We start from the raw sequence: 19,437 nt of genomic DNA, 5'->3' as shown, positions 1-19,437 counted from the left end.
AAAATATGGAAAAAGGATCTTGACAGCACGAGAGATTGGTTTCTTCAAAACAGATCCATTTTGCCGTAAGTTCTGTTTCCAGAATCATAAACTGCAGCACAAAGGCATACATTGAGACACTGCTAGATTCACTGCAGGATAGAGAAACAGTTCTGAACATGTAAATCAATGTTAGTGTTTCCGCATCTGTGATTTGATTGTAAAATCTACTTTAGCTAGAACATACATTTGCTCTTCTGTTCCATATGAACAATATTCACACACGTGGTATCACATGCAAGAACACCTGTGTGGAAGCACACAACAGAAGCGTGTATCCCTGTGCTAAAATGTAACTTGTTCTTTAGCCACTTTGTGGGTGATTTTCCTCTGAGAAACAGTGTGGAAAAAAGGGATAAATGCCCCCTTCCTCCACACCGTGGTCCTCATCCAAACTGCAACCCTACGCAGATGGTTGCATGTGTGAGTTAAGACAAGCCTCAAATGACATGATGATGATTTAGCATCGGATGTCATTTATAGGCCTGACTAAAGTAAGGGTCTGGTGGAATCCTGTGTCATTGTACTACAGCTAGTGAAATGTTTGTAAACTCCCTTGGGTGAAATGGTAGGACAGTGATGGCCCAATCCTATTCCGGATTGGGTCAGCACATGGAGGGTTTAACGGCAGCAGAATAGAGTTCCGCTGTCATAAAATGGCTTGCGCACAGTGCTGGTGACTATTTTGCACACACTGAAACAAGCACTGCCAGTAGCAGTGCAGAAGGAAAAGTGAGTCTGGCAGAGGCAGAATGGGGCAGGGAGGGGGTAGGCCAGGGGAGTTCCCAGGCAGGGGTGGGGCATGCAGCGGAAAGCAGACAAGCATGGGATCAGCGGCACACACATGCTCTAATATTCTAGCCCGCTGCATCTCCCTTTCCACCACCATTATTTTCCTTGTGCTTACACCTGCTAAATAGCAGGCTTAGAGCCCAATTCTGAGCTCTGCATGCCGGCTTACCACTGGCGCACAATGTCACAAATGTGCCTTAAGGCGTATTTGCAAGGCTTAGCACTGGCCCAACACAAGCTAGCCCAGCCAGTCAGTGCTGGGCTAGCGCCAGTGGAAATCTGATGCTCCGCTACTCTGCAATCGCCTGAACTGCAAGGCGGCAGAGAGGTAGGTGGGGACATGGAGGGAGGCAGGGAGGAAGCATTCCAGGGTGGGGGGAGGTGGGAGCAGGTCGGGGAGAGGGTAAGGAAGAGGAGGAGGACAGGACTGGTGGAGCTTAGCGACCCAACAGGGAACTTTTTGATTCTGCAGCAGCTCCAGAGCTGCTGTATAATCTAAAACCCCCATTGCAGAGCTACTTCCTTTACTCAGGGGAAGGGGATGAAAGTCCCCTTCTACTGGGGAGGTGGTGGTGACTGCCTGGGGCACACTAGATGCCGTGGTAGCTATTTTTGGCATTGCGGCAGCCCCGTACTCCTGGCAGTTCAGGATTTGGCTGTTAGATCTGTGAATTCCCACAGCGGTGGTGGAAGCTTTTCCCAGGATAAGGGAATAATAGTTCACTTACCCTGAGGAGGCTGTTCCAATTGCACCTCCCTCCACCGGCATGGCTGCATCAGTGTGGGGGGGGGGATTCAGGTAGGATTGGGCTGTTCATTATACATTTTGGCATAAATAAATGAGGTACCTTCCTTCAGAAATCACCTCCTTCTATCAAGCTAAACCAGCCATATCAACCAATAAGCCAGGTTAATGACCACAAAGAACTCCACTGGAATAAAAAAATATTCTGAGTATTGTAATGTGAAGGATCCAGTATTAATTACTCTGTGGTGATTCTGTGCTCACAGTCTGGGGGAGGGTGTCTAGGATGCAAGGTGACCAGGTGTTGCTAGACAGACCTTGATTGTTGGGTTTGGCATTGCTTCCAGCTAAAGTAGGTCTGCATAAGGCAGGCATTACAGCACAACCCATTGGGGATTTCTTTCATGTGATCTTTGTTTAAATGAATAGAAATTGTGCAAGAGCTGATGCAGACACCTCATGCAAAAAAGGTTAGACTATATTTTGAGTATGCTCAGTTAATTGTGTGACCAGCTGCTGCCTGGATATGTCCTTAGGCTGCAATCCTATGCATACATTCCTAAGAGTTAGCTTCATTGAAGAAATTGAGACTTACTTCTGATTAGACAAGCAGAGGTCTGTCCTCTTAGAGTGGGATTTGAAGTAGTCCAGTGAACAGTATTGAGGAAGGTTATTCCGTTTGTGTTCCAGCCAAGTCTTGGCACATCAGTCATAAAACCAAGGGCCTGGGATCCAAAGAGTCACACATGGAGATTGTGCTGTGAGGATTTCAGAACACATTTCTGACCATAGTTCCTACATCATGCAACAAGCAACTCATGAAACCCAAGTAACACGTGGAAGCAGACTGATGCAGCATAGAAAAGATATCAAGGAGGTTCTGAGTACGTATGTGCAAAAGTGCTTGAATATTCACCCAATGCTCTTTGGATCTTAGACATTGGAGAATCTGCCATCTCTTTTCTATGTCCTCGCTGATGTCGACAAACCAGAAGGAGCGGGGAACCATGGCCATATATGAAGCAAGTCATGCTTTATAGGTGTATGTGTTGGTTGGATCCCAAGGTCAAAATGAGTTGTTTTGCAGGTAGAATCACAAGTGGTTAATCCACACCCTTACATATATGTTGCTACTTTGTCCTTTGGCCCTGAAGGGATGCAGCACTCAGCTCAGAGCAGCAAATTTAGAAGTGAGGTCTTGCATTTACAGCAGCAGTCTAGCCTACTTTCATTTCTTGTCATCTCCTGGTTAGCAATTTCTCTCACACTTTTGGTTCCAAAAATGATTTTTAAAAATCCACTTAAATAAGGTTTCAGCTGACTTGAGATTTTTGTAACAACCTCCATAGTCTATTTTCTAAACCAGTGTTTCTCAAACTGTGCTCCTGGGAGTCCAGAATTTCCCTGAGTTCTCTTCAGGTCTATGAACACACTATAAATGGCTGCCATCTGTTCAGTGTTGTGCCACTGCACATGCACCAGCGCTCTGGAGCTTCCTGAGACTCTGCACATGTGCTGGCAGGGCTCCCTATGACTCCATTTAGGAGTGTAAAGGGCTCCAGAGACCAAGGTAGAGTAGGACAAAATGGGGTTAGGAAGGAGGGCAGTTCAGGCCCAAGAGGGGACTGGGGACAGCGGCAAAGACATATACAATTGGGTATCATGATCACTATATGCCTGGATGACCTCCTTGAACAGTTTCAAGTAGCATGAAAATGCATGGGAGGCAGATTTAGGGCCCAATTCTGAACAGTGCATGCTGGCTTATCACTGGCATGCCCTGTCGCAAACGTGCCATAAGGCACATTTGCAAGTCCTTACTGAGCCCACACTGGGTCAGCTGTGGCACTGGGCCCATGTACTGCTGCCCGGTGGTCGCCTGAACCACTGGGCAATGGAGAGGTTAGTGGGGGTGTGGGGAGAGGTGGGGAGGAGGTGTTCCAGGGTAGGGCTTAGGAAAAGAGGGTGAAAAAGAGGCATGGCAGAGGGAATGAGTGGGGTGAGAGGGCGGGACCAGTGGAGCAAGGCCCAACACAGGACTCTCTGATTCTGTGCCAGCTCCAGAGTTGCCACAGAATCAAGTAACCCCATGGCAGGGCTAGTTCCCTTACTTGGGGGAAGGGGATGAAAGTCCCTTTCCCCCCAAGGAGCTGCCACGGGCTGCCTGATTGCATATTGGATGCTGCAGCAACCATTTTGGCACTGCAGCAGCCCTGCGCTCTGGGCAGTTCAGGATTGGGCTGCCTGAGTCCTGCAAGACACCATAAGCCTGAGGCAATGGCCTTGAGCAGGAATCACCTGCCTGTTGATCACCAGTTTCTGAAACTTACATTTCAGAAAGGACTGTGATCAAGTGCCCATCAGCCTCATCCTGACCAGGTGGTGGAGAAGGTTACAATGGTTGATAGTATTGGTGAAATGTCCAGCAGAATCAACAGGCATGGACTTCAGGAATGTTCAATTCCCAGTGTAGCTCATCCACCAAGGTAGACTGTGTATTGATTCCGAATACAGAATCCAGACTGAAAAAAATAAAGGTAATCAGATTCTTCTAGGAATCCCAGGAGCTTAGTAATGCTTGAACATCTTTCCCAAGAATGGAAGACTGCCCTCTCTATTCACTCAGCCAACTGAGCTCTGAAAGCTTTTATTAGCCAAGCTGGGCAGGGTTCAAGAGTGCACATGGTTGACCTCACACTTCCATTTTATTCTGTCCACATTCTCATACTGAATAAGTTGAAAGAATCCAAGGTTACAGGATATACTGGTGCAGAAGGTGCCACATCTAGACCTGTGTCTGGAGTCCAAATTGTGGTGAAGCAATTTTATCCTCAAAGGCTTTGTGAACTGGCCACAGCAGGCAACCAGAGTGTCTGCTATTCCATGAGTTGTCTTCTGTGTCTCCACCTTTGATACTATGATATAACTGGCCTTGCACTTACTAGCTCCCCTGGATGGCACTCTGTGGTTGCAAAGGTGGTAGAGAAGTAAACCTTCTTCACCACCATCCTCACCACAGAGTAGGCCTTCCAGTGTGTTTTAGCCTACATGTGGCTGAACTAATCATGAGTTTTCCTCCACTGTCACTTCAGTTGTTTTCTGTCCCTTCTATATTAGCCATTCTGACTCTGTGATTGGGGAGAGGACAATAAGGAGCAATTGTATCAATGACCCTGGAGATTTCTCCATTCCAGAAGTCCACCAGGGCTTCAACAGCATCACTAGCCATAGTAACAAGAAAATTCCCCAGTATTATTAGGAATCCATTAGGATCCATAAACCTCTAAGAACAGACCAAACTATTAGGTACAAGGTGTCAAATATAAGGCAACCATAAAATCCTGAACTTCCCTTAAGGCAAGAGCCTAAGCATGAACATTGAAGTCCCCCAGAACTAGCCTAGGAATCCTAGGCCACACCTGAGACCACCCTGTTCAGATCAGGTAGGGAGAATTTTGGGCAGCAGACTGGGTGGTTCACATAATCCTAATCCTGTTTCAAACATCCAGCTTTGGTAACAAACACACAAAACTTGAGGACTGCTGGACAGAGCACCAAGTTAGTGGAGCAGACTCACAATATATCTCCAGAACTCCACCTCCCCATTCCTAAAGTTAGGGTTGTTACTGTAAACTGAGATGCAGTGGACAGAACTGGGAAAAAGAAATTGTTTCTCCTCCATTCAACCAGGTCTTAGTGGTACAAGCTAGATCACCTTGCTCATACAGGGTCAAGTCTGAATGGCCAAGGTTTTTATTATTGAACAATCTAGCATTTAGTAGCTGCCCCACCAACCCACAGGATGCTATCAATAGTGGTACAAGCTAGATCACCTTGCTCATACAGGGTCAAGTCTGAATAGCCAAGGTTTTTATTATCGAACAATCTAGCATTTAGTAGCTGCCCCACCAACCCACAGGATGCTATCAATAGTGGTACAAGCTAGATCACCTTGTTCATACAGGGTCAAGTCTGAATGGCCAAGGTTTTTACTATCAAACAATCTAGCATTTAGTAGCTGCCTCACCAACCCACAGGATGCTATCAATAGAGCAACCAAGATATGATTGGTTGGAAAGAGGACTGGAAAAGGAATAGTCATTGCTTGGGGAATCCTCTTCCCCTGCAATGGCCTGTCTTTCTTCCCACTACCTTTCTACCCATCACACTTTCAGTAGGAATGCCCTCACTTCCCCCATCCCCTGTCTGAGAATAACACATCAGTCTACCCTCCTCACCAAGACCATAGCTCCGCCTAACCATGGTAACCACCCAACCACTGTAATCTGTACACAGTCATAAAATAATGGCTCTCAATAATCTCTTTTTTTCCTCTCTAGCAACCCAATCTTCAATCCATCCTAAACATATGTAGAGGAAAGGAAAAGCAGATGGGGATTTCCCACTGCTAATGCTGTCTTGTAACGATGGTTTACTTCCAACTCACAAAACACTCAGCTGTCAACTTTGATTTATTTTTGAAGCAAATTTGGATTTGGTTCCTGGTGATGTCGTGCATTCTACTGTATTTCCACCCTCTCCTAATTGTCTTTCTCTTGTGTACCACCATCCAGTCCTGATTTAGCCTGTGTCATCTATAGTAATAATAACTATAACAATAATTGTTGTTAATTTAAAAAAAATGCCCTTGTTCACGTTCTTCCAGCTAACGGTATCTGACATTTTGTGGCTTGCATTTGCGCTCCAAATGGATGAGAAGAGATGTGGTAAGGAAAACATATTTGGGGCTTCTCTTCTTTCAATATTCCTCCTTTTTGAACATCCCTTTCTTCTCTCTGGGGGGAATAAAGCTATTAGAGATCAAGACAACCCCCACCATGTTTAATCCTGTCTATAAATAATGGATTTTTTTTTAACGTATAAAGACATCTCCCTTTAAATAAAACGCTTTCTCTCCCCTCAGTCACATAGCAAGCACTCACCTATTTGCTGAAAAGGCTATTCCCGCCCCCTTTTACGGTTCCCTTTCCCTCCTCTCCTCCTCCTCCTCCTCTCTCCCCTGGACTCTATGCGATGAAAATTCAGGCAAGCGGGACTTCTACGCTAACTGCATGCACTGAGGGCAAGCAAATTCCTTTGCAATAAACAATAGCCGTCTTCCATCCTTTTGGCTGCTGCCAGGCAAGGTCAGTCCCGCTGCGGCAGCCGCTGCAGAGACTGGGGAAGACCCCCCCACACTCCACCACCACCCCAGCCCTGCCTAGCTTCTCCATGAGTGCTGAACTGCCCACCATGAAGAGCCGGCCGACCCTAGCAGCGCCGCTCCACTGCACCCCAAGGAGCCGTCCATCTCCCTGCGGGTGCTGAAGCGCGCCAGAGCAACACGGAGCAACACAGCTGACCATCCTCGCCGCGGTGCTGAGCCCCGCCGCATCGGCGCAGCCAGGAGCTGTCCAGCCCCGCCGTGGTGCTGAACTCGCCGCATCAGCGCAGCCAGGAGCCGTCCGCCCCCGCCGTGGTGCTGAAACTTGACTCCGCTCCGACATCTTTCCAGCTGCAAGCACAGCAGCAAGAGGCGGTGGCTCCCGGGGAGGATGAAGGGTAAGAGCGCCGGGGAGAAGCCTGGCTGCGCCTCACCGCCTCTGTGCTGATCGGGGTCCTCCCTCCGCTGCGGCTCTGACACAAAGCGGCCGCGGCCATGGAAGAGGAGCTGAAATGCCCCGTGTGCGGCTCCCTGTTCCGGGAGCCCATCATCTTGCCCTGTTCGCACAACGTCTGCCTGCCCTGCGCCCGCACCATCGCCGTGCAAACTCCCGAGACCGAGCAGCACCTGCCCGCCCTGCTGCACCCCCGGGGCCCCGCGGCGGCTCCGGGAGCGGGGGCCACGGCCGGCCCGGCCTCCCTCGACTATGACTGCGGGGCCGGAGGGGGCGGCGGGGCCGGGGCCGGCGGCGGGGTGGACCACGCGGACAAGCTGAGCCTGCACAGCGAGACGGACAGCGGCTACGGCTCCTACACCCCGAGCCTGAAGTCCCCCAACGGCGTGCGGGTGCTGCCCCTGGTGCCCCCGCCCCCCGGCTCCGCGGCGGCGGCGGCCCCCCGCTTGGGAGGGACCAGCTCCTCGCTGACCTGCCCGCAGTGCCACCGCAGCGCCTCCCTGGACCACCGCGGCCTGCGAGGCTTCCAGCGCAACCGGCTCCTGGAGGCCATCGTGCAGCGCTACCAGCAGAGCCGGGCCGCCGCCTCGGCCGCCGCCAAGTGCCAGCTGTGCGACCGCACGCCCCCCGAGCCCGCCGCCGTCCTGTGCGAGCAGTGCGAGGTGCTCTACTGCGCGGCCTGCCAGGTCAAGTGCCACCCGTCCCGTGGGCCCTTCGCCAAGCACCGCCTGGTCCCGCCGCCCAGCCCGCAGCAGGGCGCCCCTAGCGGCGCGGCAGGGGCCAGCGCGGGAGGCGGCGGCGGCGGGGCAGGAGGCGGCAAGGCGCCCGGGGCTGCTCGCAAGCCCCCGACCTGCGCGGACCACGAGCTGGAGAACTACAGCATGTACTGCGTCACCTGCCGGACTCCCGTCTGCTACCAGTGCTTGGAGGAAGGCAAGCACGCCAAGCACGAGGTGAAGGCCTTGGGCGCCATGTGGAAGCAGCACAAGGTAAGGGGGCAGGTCCCGTCTGCGATCCCTTGCGCCCCCTGCTGGCCAACCCCAGCAGGAATCCAAGGCGAGGGGCTAAAAATCACAGTGATGCCTTCCTGGGTCATGAGTAAGGAACCTTCATTAACACCCTCTAGGATGGAGTTTCTCAACCAGTGGTATGGGTACCACCAGTGGTACTTGAGGTGGTGTCTGCCTGTACTCGTGGAATCCCTTTGGAGCTCAGCTGGTAGAGCTCCAAAGCATGTTTTCTACATGTGAAAAAGTCATCCCATCCGCCCTGTACTGGTGTTTGTCACATCACATCTGCTTCCCAACCTAAAAGTATGATGTCATCGCCAGTTACTTCTGGTGGTACTTAGAATAGGTGGACCATGTGAAGTGATAAGGTGGAGGACTAACGTTGAGACATACTGCTCTAGAACTTGACTGGCAGCTGGAAACCCCTACACTAGTCATAAAGAATTCAGTGAGGTCTACTTCACTGCCTCATGCAGAAAGTTCTACCTTTGCAGAGTTTACCTTCAGCCTAAAAATCAGTGAAAGCATGGGGAGGGGAGAGAACAGAAAAGGCAAGGTGCTTTTATGAAGGGACCAACCCAACCCCCATGTTAGATTTTATACACACACACACACACACGCATAAACACACGAATGTATGTTTGTATGTTTTGTGTATAGATATAGATACAGATCAAGAATAACGAAGAAAAACACTCTGAACATGCAAAAAGTGCTTTTCCTTCAAGTTGCCACAAGGTGCCAGCTATGGAGGGCAGCAAAGCATGAGTTATTTGATTGCAGGATGTCCTCCCCCCTCTCCCCAAACTGCCTATGCCAGTTTTTTTCAACCATGTTGTTGGCATCCTTCAGTCGTGGAAGACTCTGATTGGTGGTTCTGGAACAGAGTGTCCTCTCCAGTGTGTGAAGCCTGGGTAAAGTAGGTATGGAGGATAGACTGTTACCCATGCAGCAAATCCCCCCTCTCCACGTCGCTGAAATGGTCCAATGGAAAGGCCAATACGGTTGGTTCCAGCGGCGTCGCAGGAATTGCCACAACGTGACTGTGTTCAGCCATGAACTGCCTCAGGGACTCCGGCTCCGGATTTTGCCTCGAGGTTGACTCCTGAAGCCTTTTCCATAACTGGATGTAGCCACAAGGCAGTGGAGGTTTGGGATCAGAGTTTTCCTTCTCTCAGATGAGCTGCCTTCCCAGGCTGACGAGTCCCATCTACCCGGTGGCTGTTCAGTCGCCTCTTACGACAAGTACAGCCAAACTGAGGGCCTATTCTTATTCCCCAAGGGGTGATAACCAGTGGTATGCATACTACTGGTGGTACTTAAGGTGTTGTCCAGTGGTACACACAGTTCTCAGGGGTTCAACCAGTGGTATGCATACTACTGGTGGTACTTAAGGTGTTGCCCAGTGGTACACGCGGTTCCTAGGGGACGCCCGCCACCCAGCAGCGAGAGTGTGATGCAACACTAAACACTAAACTATTGGCAGACCTCTAGTGTGTTCTTTTTGCATGCTTGCACCCACTCACCCCAAGCTTCTTACCACTGTTTGTAGTGTCACATTTGGCTGCCCAACCTGGAAGTAACTGACAAATGACATCATCATCGCCAGTTACTTCCAATGATACTTAAGGTAATTATACCATGGTACATGGTGATACATCAAAGGACAAAGGTTGAAAAACACTGGCCTATGCTACAATGGCACATAGTATGAATGCCAACATGCAGTTCCTGGAATACATGCAAGTTATCTTGAGTGTGCATCCTAGGATTTTCTCTAAGGCTGAAATCCGATAGATCAGTGGTTCTCACACATTTAGCACCAGGACCCACATTTTAGAATGAGAATCTGTCAGGACCCACCGGAAGTGATGTCATGACCAAAAGTGACAACATCAAGCAGGAACATTTTTAACAATCCTAGGCTGCAATCCTACCCACACTTACCCAGGAGTAAGTCCCATTGACTGTCATTGTTAAAAGATTATACATATTAGCTTGTTAAAAGTACAAATCTGTCACATTTCCCCAAATGCAGTCACAGACCATGGTAGCATCAAGTATAATACAGTATATTAAAAACAACATATTGAAATGAATGGGGACTCACCTGAAATTGGCTGAGTGAGAAACACGGCTATAGACACTTGTGACTGAATGGGACTTAGGAATGCACTGTAAGGTTCCTCAGCTATATTTCAAAACATTTTGAAGACAATTTAAAATATTAGATATTCTTTGTCATCTCTGTTGCATTTGTTCTTGCAGCAACCTCCTGGGTGAGGGATAAAGGCTTGATGTCCTCAAGGCCACCTGAGTGAGAGGCAAAATTACAGAATATTAGACATACTGTATCTCCATTCTGATTAGATAGTTCTCACCAGTATCCTATGGAGTTTGTTAAAAGCTGACTCTGCTTTTCACTCCTAGGGGAAACTGCTGCTTGCAGGTTTGTACCAGCAGAATGGTGTGAAGAGAGTGAACACCCTGGCAGGATATATGGGTGATACTTTGGGGATTTGGAAGATTTGCCATCTAAAGCCATTGGTGCTTATTCAGAGAGTTTTGAAGAAGATGCTTTTCAACAAGCTCCCCAGAGAAGTCCAAGCTTTTGTCAAAATCAGCAACAGTGCACACAAAACATATGGTTATTTCTTTTTAACACAACCATAGTGTATGGATTCCCTTTATTTTTTCCCATTGCTCATTGACATGGCTACTGACTAAGATGTATCAGCTGAAGGATAAAATGTGAGTTTCTTATTATTTAGACCAGTGGTTCCCAAACTGTGGGTTGGGACCCACTGGTGGGTCACAACCTGATTTTTTGGGGGGTCACCAATGGGTGTTGGAAAGATCAGGTAACCAATTGCCTCAAGCCCTAAGGCTACTGAAAAATCAGATACTGTAGCTGCTAATTACCCTGCAAGGAGCTCAGCTTCTGCAGTTTACAAGAGAGCTCCTAACTGCCCTTCAAGGAGCTGAGCTCCTGCAGTTTGCAAGTATGTGTAAATCACCATTGGCATCCTTCAGTCTCGGGAGACTATGGTATCGCGGTCTGAAAAGTGGTTCAGGAACAGCATCTAGTGTGGCTGAAGAGGCCAATTCAGGGGTGACAATCCCTTCCACACTGGGAGCAAGTGCAGTCTGTCCCTGATCTGTCTCCCTCGCTATGGGCCTTCCTTCTTTGCCTCTTTGCCTCAGTCTGTTTGCCAAGTGTCTCTTCAAACTGGGAAAGGCCATGCTGCACAGCCTGCCTCCAAGCGGGCCGCTCAGAGGCCAGGGTTTCCCACCTGTTGAGGTCCACTCCTAAGGCCTTCAGATTCCTCTTGCAGATCTCCTTGTATCGCAGCTGTGGTCTACCTGTAGGGCGCTTTCCCTGCACAAGAAGATCCTCTGTGATCTGACCATTGCCCTTTCTCACGACATGACCAAGCCAACGCAGGCATCTCTGTTTCAGCAGTGAATACATGCTAGGGATTCCAGCATGTTCCAGGACTGTGTTGTTTGGAACTTTGTCCTGCCAGGTGATGCCGAAGATGCATCGGAGTGTTCAATTCAGTTTCCTCTCCTGTTGTGAGCAAAGAGTCCATGACTCACTGCAGTACAGAAGTGTACTCAAGACGCAAGCTCTGTAGACCTGGATCTTGGTATGTTCTGTCAACTTCTTGTTGGACCAGACTCTCTTTGTGAGTCTGTAAAACGTGGTAGCTGCTTTACCGATGCATTTGTTTAGCTTGGTATCGAAAGAGTGTCAGAGATCATTGAGCCAAGGTACACAAAGTCATGACAACCTCCAGTACAATCAGAGATTGTAATGCAGGGAGGTGAGTCCACAACCTGAACCATGACCTGTGTTTTCTTCAGGCTGATTGTCAGTCCAAAGTCTTGGCATGACTTGTAAAATGATCCATGAGCTGCTGAAGATCTTTGGCACAGTGGGTGGTGACAGCTGCATCGTTGGCAAAGAGGAAGTCACGCAGACATTTCAGCTGGACTTTGGACTTTGCTCTCAGTCTGGAGAGGTTGAAGAGCTTTCCGCCTGATCTGGTCCAGAGATAGATGCCTTCTGTTGCAGTTCCAAAGGCATGCTTCAGCAGGACAGCGAAGAAAATCCCAAACAAGGTTGGCGCAAGAACACAGCCCTGCTTCACTCTGCTTCGGATGTCAAAGGGGTCTGATGTGGAGCCATCAAAGACTACAGTGCCCTTCATGTCCTTGTGGAAAGATCTGATAATGCTGAGGAGCCTGGGTGGACATCTGCTCTTGGGGAGAATTTTGAAGAGGCCATCCCTGCTGACCAGGTCAAAAGCCTTTTTGTGATCTATGAAGGCTATAAAGAGTGGCTGTCGTTGTTCCCTGCATTTCTCCTGCAGCTGTCTAAGGGAGAATACCATATCAGTGGTGGACCTGTTGGCTCGGAATCCACACTGCAATTCTGCATAGACACTCTCTGCAAGTACCTGGAGCCTCTTTAATGCAACTCGGGCAATCAGCTTTCCTACAATGCTAAGGAGAAAGATGCCGCAGTAGTTATTGCAGTCGCCCCGTTGCCTTTGTTCTTGTACAGTGTGACGATGTTTGCATCCCTCATGTCATAAGAACATAAGAACAGCCCCACTGGATCAGGCCATAGGCCCATCTAGTCCAGCTTCCTGTTTCTCACAGTGGCCCACCAAATGCTCCAGGGAGCACACCACATAACAAGAGACCTGCATCCTGGTGCCCTCCCTGTGGTACTGTGGTACTCCACCTTCTCTCCAACAGAGACAGAGGATTTCATGCAGCTCAGTGGCAATGATCTCTTTGCAGCACTTTAGGACTTCAGCGGGGATGCTGTCTTTCCCAGTGCCTTGCCAGAGGCAAGGGAGTCCAGGGCCACGTGAAGTTCTTCTAGGGTTGGTTCACTGTCAAGCTCCTCCAACATAGGCAGGCACTCAGTGTTGTTCAGCACTTCTTCAGTAACTACTTCAGTTTTCTCTGGAATACAGCTCAGAGTAGTGCTACACCCAGCGTTCCATCTGCTGCACCTGGTCCTGGATTACCTCACCTGTGGCAGACTTCAGAGGGGCAATTCTCTTCTGTGTTGGACCTAGGGCCTGCTTGATACCATCATACATCCCCTTGATGTTGCCTGTGTCAGCTGCTATCTGTATCTGGGAACAGAGTTGGAGCCAGTAGTCGTTAGCACATCTCCTGGCAGTCTGCTGGACTTTACTGCAAGCAGCTCGGAGGAGGACCTGCAAGTTGCGTTCACTGGGACAGGCTTTGTATGCTGCTAGAGCTCTCCTCTTTTCCTCAATGACTGGTGTCAACTCCTCAGAGTGGAAGGGGTCTTTTTCTGGTTATTATTATTTATAAATAAATAAAATATTATTTCTTTCTATAACTCCTTTTTAAAAAGTCTGGTAAACCTAGGTGGGTCCCAAAAGAGTGTCATTTTAAAAAGTGGATCCTGGTGCTGAAAAGTTTGGGAACCACTGATCTACAGCCCAATCCTATGCATGTCTGCTCAGAAGTAAGTCCCATTAGAGTCAATGGGGCTTATTCCCAGGAAAGTATGGATAGGATTGGGTTGCTAGACGCATAAAATTAAGGGGATAATTTGCATTGAGAATCTGAATAACTTAGAATTGGCCTATGCACAAGTATTCCTTTTTTTCCGTTTACATTTGTTGCTCATCTAAATATTAGCCACAGAGCTTTAGAATCTGAACCAGTGTTAACACTGTATCACAGAAGTATGGCTGATTCTCAACTGATAGATAGAATTGTAGTATGATTCTGGTATGATATAGAAAACATGCAATGATCTTTTCTCTACTAGTAAATAGAAAGTGATGATCATGACATTGATCTGAAAACCAATTAAGTCCATTCATACTGGCTGGGAAGCAAGGCCAACCAAGTCTCTATTGATTATTCATATTGCACTTTGATGAAGCGCTTTTTATTGCTAAATAATGTGCACATTACACATGGTATCACTCCTCAGGGACTGCGCTGCCTCAGATATGCGCACGTGGGATTGATGGGACCCCCCATTTATAATTTCCTTGCAAGTGCCAAATGAGCAAATCAGCAAGATTGCTGCCCGTCTAGGTTTCTCACACATGTCTACTTTTGAGTGAGAAGATTTGAACAAGGAGAGAAGAGAGCATTCAGAAATACACCAGTTGTGTGTTTGCTGAGGGGGTATAGTTTTTTGTGGTGACGTATGCCTTTTCTTAATGTTTGAAACAACTCTCTAACTGGATTTTGCAAGGATTCTGTTGCTTGGGTGGGAGTTTCTGCTTCACTTAACTCATATACAAGTCCTGCACTTTGAGATTCTATACCAATTTCAAACATGTCAACCTATGTTTTCATGCCCCTCCTTTTTCCTAGAAGTTGCATTCCCTTTTTTTCCTGAGCAAACAGAACAGGAATCTCTAATTCTTCCACATCAAAAAAATAATTCCAAACAAAAATATCACTTCCAGCGTCAGCATTATGATTCTTTATTCCAGTAAAACAATTGGGCTTGTGATAACAGAATCAGAGTTCTGAATGAAATCGCAATCCAAAGACAAAGATCTGCTAGTGCAGCGTTCCTTGTGCAGTGGAGGGTATCACAAATATGCTGTAAGGTATGTCTGCACACCTGGAGAGTAAGCAGCACTGGTGGGAAGACCTGTGCCACCCCACCAATGCTGTATATTGGCAGGTTAGGTGCAAGTAAGATTGCACCAAGTGGAGGGAGGGTGGTATGGAGGTGGCATTTCTGAGCAGGGAGAGAAGATCAGACCCAGGAATGGGCAGGATCAGAAGAGCAGGCCTCTGCCATATCCTAACCCCCTTCCCAGGCTTGTCAGCATTACAGTGGGCCATTCAGATTTGCCCCTGCTATTTAGCAGGCGTAGATCTGAGTAGCCCCAAAGGGCAGGCTGGGTGTTACTTGGGGTAAGGAAAAAAAATACAGCCTTACCCCAAGGGGTCCTCCAACCTACCCCTAAGCTGCATCGGATACATCTGAGGCCATGCAGCCCTGCTGCACCAGCACAGCTTAGAACTGGGCTGCCCAAACTTTTAATTGTGGAATTGCCAGCATTCTACCTGTTCATACAGCAGTACTGAGGTCTTTCCACTTCCTCCTATGTAGGCTCATTCTCCAGGGTGGTCTCCAGTAAGTGAAATAAATATAGCTTATCCTGCGGAACACCTTAAAGAATTTTTTTCCTTGTTTTGAATAAAGATTTATGAGTTTGATTTTAACACAGCAGGACGGTTGGCAGTAAAGGTAATGGCAGCACCTGATTTGGAATGAAAGGCCTTTGAAAACAGTTGGGGCATTTCAGATAGAAGGATGTTGAGAGCTAGTCGCTCACATGCGAAAATGGTTACTGGTTATTTATATTTTCAATTATTCTTATTATTGCAGGGATGGGAGTTCAAGTCAAGTGACTCAAGTCCAAGTTGCAAAAATAGCGTTTTTTGCTGACTCGCGCAGACTTGACTCACGCGTGTCCAAGGCTTGGGGAAACACTTGAGTCTGGGGCTCCTGACTAGGGAGTCGCCATGGGTTTGGGCAAATCAAGTTGCCCAGAAACAGCTAGGGCTTGCACCTCCTCCATCTCGCCCCAAAAACCTCTTGCATCGATCTGGAAGCTGGGCTTTGCGCTTGCGAGCAGCAGCACTAGGAGTAGGGTACGTTATGTTCAGAAACGGGCTGGGGCGTGGAGTGACATAGTTAACTTTTTTTTGTTTGGGTTTAACACTTGCAGGGTCTCAGTTGCAGAACTTGTAACAACTTTTGCAAAAGTATCAATTTTAGTCGGCTGGGTACTCCTCCTGAGGGTCCTGCACATGTACCTAACACTGGGGAGGGAAGTACTTCTTCTTGTCCCCCAAGATCATCTATTGGATGAAGGATGTGTCTCCGGGAGAGGGAGGGGGAGAGGAGGAACCTTTTTTGCCATAGGGACAAGTGTGCTTTGCAAGCAGGAGGGCTGGAGGAGGTGGGGGAAGCCAAGAGGAGGTGGTTCAATCAGCCTACCTGCCTGCTGCCAGATTGCCTGTGTGTGGGCCTCTATCCTGTGCTTGAGCACTGTAGGCTAGGCTGCAATGAATGAATGATTGAATGTTCACTACACTCACCAGTCTCCATAGTCACCTGGGAGGAGAAGGAAGCGTGCCTTTGAACAGTGCAATGAGACCCCTGGAGGGAGTTCTGAGTAGAGCTACAAAGGAGGAGTGGGTGAGTCGTAAGCTAGCCTCCCAGCTGCTGCAGGCAAGCAATGCCTCCCGCCTGCTTGCCCTGTCCCCTTATTCGATCGCTTGAGCTGCCCCCTGTCCCCTCCTGCCTCGCTGAACTGGGATGTGTCCTCCTTCCCTCTCTGTACGTCCACCTGTGCCCATGATGTGAAGGAGGGTGGGTTTTGTCTGCTGGGGTAGGATACTACAGGGGAACCAATCAGCACATTCTGCACTGCTGCCTTACTGATGGGATGGGAGGGGACAGCAGGGGAGTGTTTAAGGATAACTATGAAACACACATAGTCCAGCAGCAGCCCCAGGCTTTTCTGTGGAACTGTGACTGGCTTTTGAAAGGGGAAAGACTAGACTCTTTTTGAGTCATGAAACTGCTCTGGTCAAGTTAGCCCATTATGACTCATTTTTGAGTCGAGTTGTGGGGGGGCAAAGATTCACAACTCGACTCGAGTCAAGCCACGCTGGATTGCGCATCCCTATATTATTGTGACAAATATTTATATACCGCTTTTCAATAAAAAGTAATTCATAAAGTGGTTTACATAACAAAATAAATCAATAAATGGCTCCCTGTTTGTTCCATCAAGTTCCCTTTCCAAACTTAGAAACCATATGCCCATGTTAGGCTAATTAGCTTTCCTTATCCCCAAAATAGCCAGCCTTAACTATGTGTAAAGCCCTGGTGAACCCCACTACTTTTGTGAAGGCAATTGGTGGATAGTTCCCTGTTCAAGCTGCATGGGTCCTCCTTCCTCTTCCTCTTCCTCTCCCCCTCCCCTGCTCCAGTCAGCAGGTTCTCCACCCACAGCAAGCAACACCTTGATTCTATACCATCTTGTGGCTTGGCATCCACACAAGACCCCCAGTGCCTGCACTGTGGCAGCCTGCCCCCCCACCCCTTCTACCCCCCTCCCACTGTTTCTGCTATCTCCAAAGAGATGAACTCCATACCTCCCAGATCTGTCAGAAACAAGGGACCACTGCTGACACAACACTATCTCCTTGAGGGAATCTTCTGCCTTTCCACTACACTGTCCCCAGAGCACTCCCAGTCTGTAAAAAGGTGCAAAGAAGACACCAGGAACAGCCACTGGAAAGACACCATGCTGGGTTGAAGAAGGACAGTTGCTCTCCCCCTGCTAAACATAAGAGGACATTGCTTTAAAAGATGCCTCTCTGCTCAGTTAGCTGGGCAAAGCGCACTATTTATGTTTTAATTAAAAACAAAATATTCTTTTTTTTTAAAGTGTAGTGGTTGAGAAATGAATCTGTGAACCAGGAAATCCTTGGTTCAAATCTCATCTCTGCCATGAACTCACTTTCTGACTTCAGGCAAGCCATCCCTTGATCTGCAAAGTGGGGATAATAATCCTGATCTCCTTCGCAGTGTTGTTGTAAAGGCTACTGGCAGTGTTTGTGAAGCACAATGAACACTTGAAAGCACTTATATAAACATTAAGCAGTATTCCTATCAAAGATGGCAGGGCTCAGTTCACATGACACCATTCTTCTGCTTCAGTGGCCTTGGACAAGTAATTGTGCCTCAGTTACCCACACAATATAATAAATATTTATCAACTGCATTGGGTTGATGGTAAGATGACAAATGAGATTGGGAAGGATGTATACACAGCAGAAAATGCTCTATGCGTGATTAAAATCGAGTAAGTAGTTAATCAAGTGACTTCAATACCTAACAGTAGATGGCTTTCAGGAGAAATTGTCAACAATATGTTGCATCTTGAGCAATGTTTGATACTAGAAGGCTGCAATCCTATACACACTTACTTACTTGGGTGTAACTTCCATTAAACTGAATGGGACTTACTTCTGTGTAGATATGCATAGGATTGCACTGGAGATCTTTGAGTATGTCTTGGACAAAGGGCTCTGCTTATCTGATCAGGGGACCATTTCCTATGACTCCTCAATTTTACATACAAAATTGGACATCAGAGTACAGAACAGCCTTCAGATTTTGTTTCTTTTCTCTTTACATCCAGGAGCTGGTGCACTTTCCCCAATGCGATTTCATCCTCATGTTGTCAATGCTGCAGAGGAAACAAAAATAAACATACCATTAATTAATTTTTGTGATAATAGTGATTATCTTCTGTTTCTTTAAGTGTTCATTATCCTTGTACAATATCCTTGGCAGGGTGTAAATGTGACTTCACTGAGTCAGCATCCGTACTGCCTGCTCTCTTTCAAAGAAATGGCATGTTAAAAGTCAGAGATTTGAAACTGACTTCCTCATGATTTGCAGTCTCCTGAGCCCCATAATAGTGGCTAAACCATAAATTAAAGTGCCGTGCGCTGAACTGGGCTGCACATTTCATCAGGTTTTATGGGTTCCTGCATAAGTATGGGTTGTGGAGGGAGCAGAGAGCCCTCACCCATTCTAAGCGTATGTTAGTTGCAACTATTTTGCCAACGGATTCCTCCTCCTGTCCATATGTCTGAGAAGCCAGCCTTTTTGTTATGCTGAAATCATCTTTTGAATAAACTGGAGGCCATTTAATGAACAGATTGAGTGCCATGTCCTCAAAAGGTACAGTTTAGCAGCGTAGATAGCTCTGGTTGAGAGATCTAAACAGGAAGTGTGCTGTAAATGCTTAAGGAGAAGTCTTTGGTTATTACAATGTATATAATGAATTCCATGTCCCAAAGTCACTTTTATTATTGGGAACCTTCGTGCCCAATCCTGTCCTTCCCCGCTTCCTGCTTTTGCAACCATGCCAAAAAGGTGCAGGCTATATCCAACAGGGGCGGGGCAAATTGGGAGCTTCAAAGGGAAAGGGAGATTTAAATCCCCTTACCCCTCTGCAAACCCCCCACTATGAAATACACCTCCTTGGACTTGCACCAGCTCTGTAGCTCTGTAGCTGGTGCAAGTCAGAGGAGAGAAAAGGGGCTGCAAAAAGGGAGGCTAGGGTACAGTGCACGCCATCACCTCTGGATCTACCCCCTCCCATAGATCTAC

At 48.0% G+C, this 19,437-nt stretch overlaps 1 protein-coding gene across 1 annotated transcript in view; it reads left to right on the top strand.

The window, feature by feature from the left end:
• The first annotated feature begins 7,232 nt into the window (after positions 1–7,232).
• The window catches only part of TRIM67 (tripartite motif containing 67), a 55,503-nt gene continuing 43,298 nt past the window's right edge, over positions 7,233–19,437 (top strand). The window contains exon 1 of the mRNA XM_066611403.1: positions 7,233–8,183. Within this exon, the coding sequence (XP_066467500.1) occupies positions 7,236–8,183 (948 nt within the window). The 5' untranslated portion in view covers positions 7,233–7,235. The remainder of the gene's footprint in view (positions 8,184–19,437) is intronic.

The sequence above is a fragment of the Tiliqua scincoides genome, chromosome 1 (assembly GCF_035046505.1).
Source record: "Tiliqua scincoides isolate rTilSci1 chromosome 1, rTilSci1.hap2, whole genome shotgun sequence".
Taxonomy (NCBI): domain Eukaryota; kingdom Metazoa; phylum Chordata; class Lepidosauria; order Squamata; family Scincidae; genus Tiliqua; species Tiliqua scincoides.
This window is presented reverse-complemented; position numbering and strand designations above follow the sequence as displayed.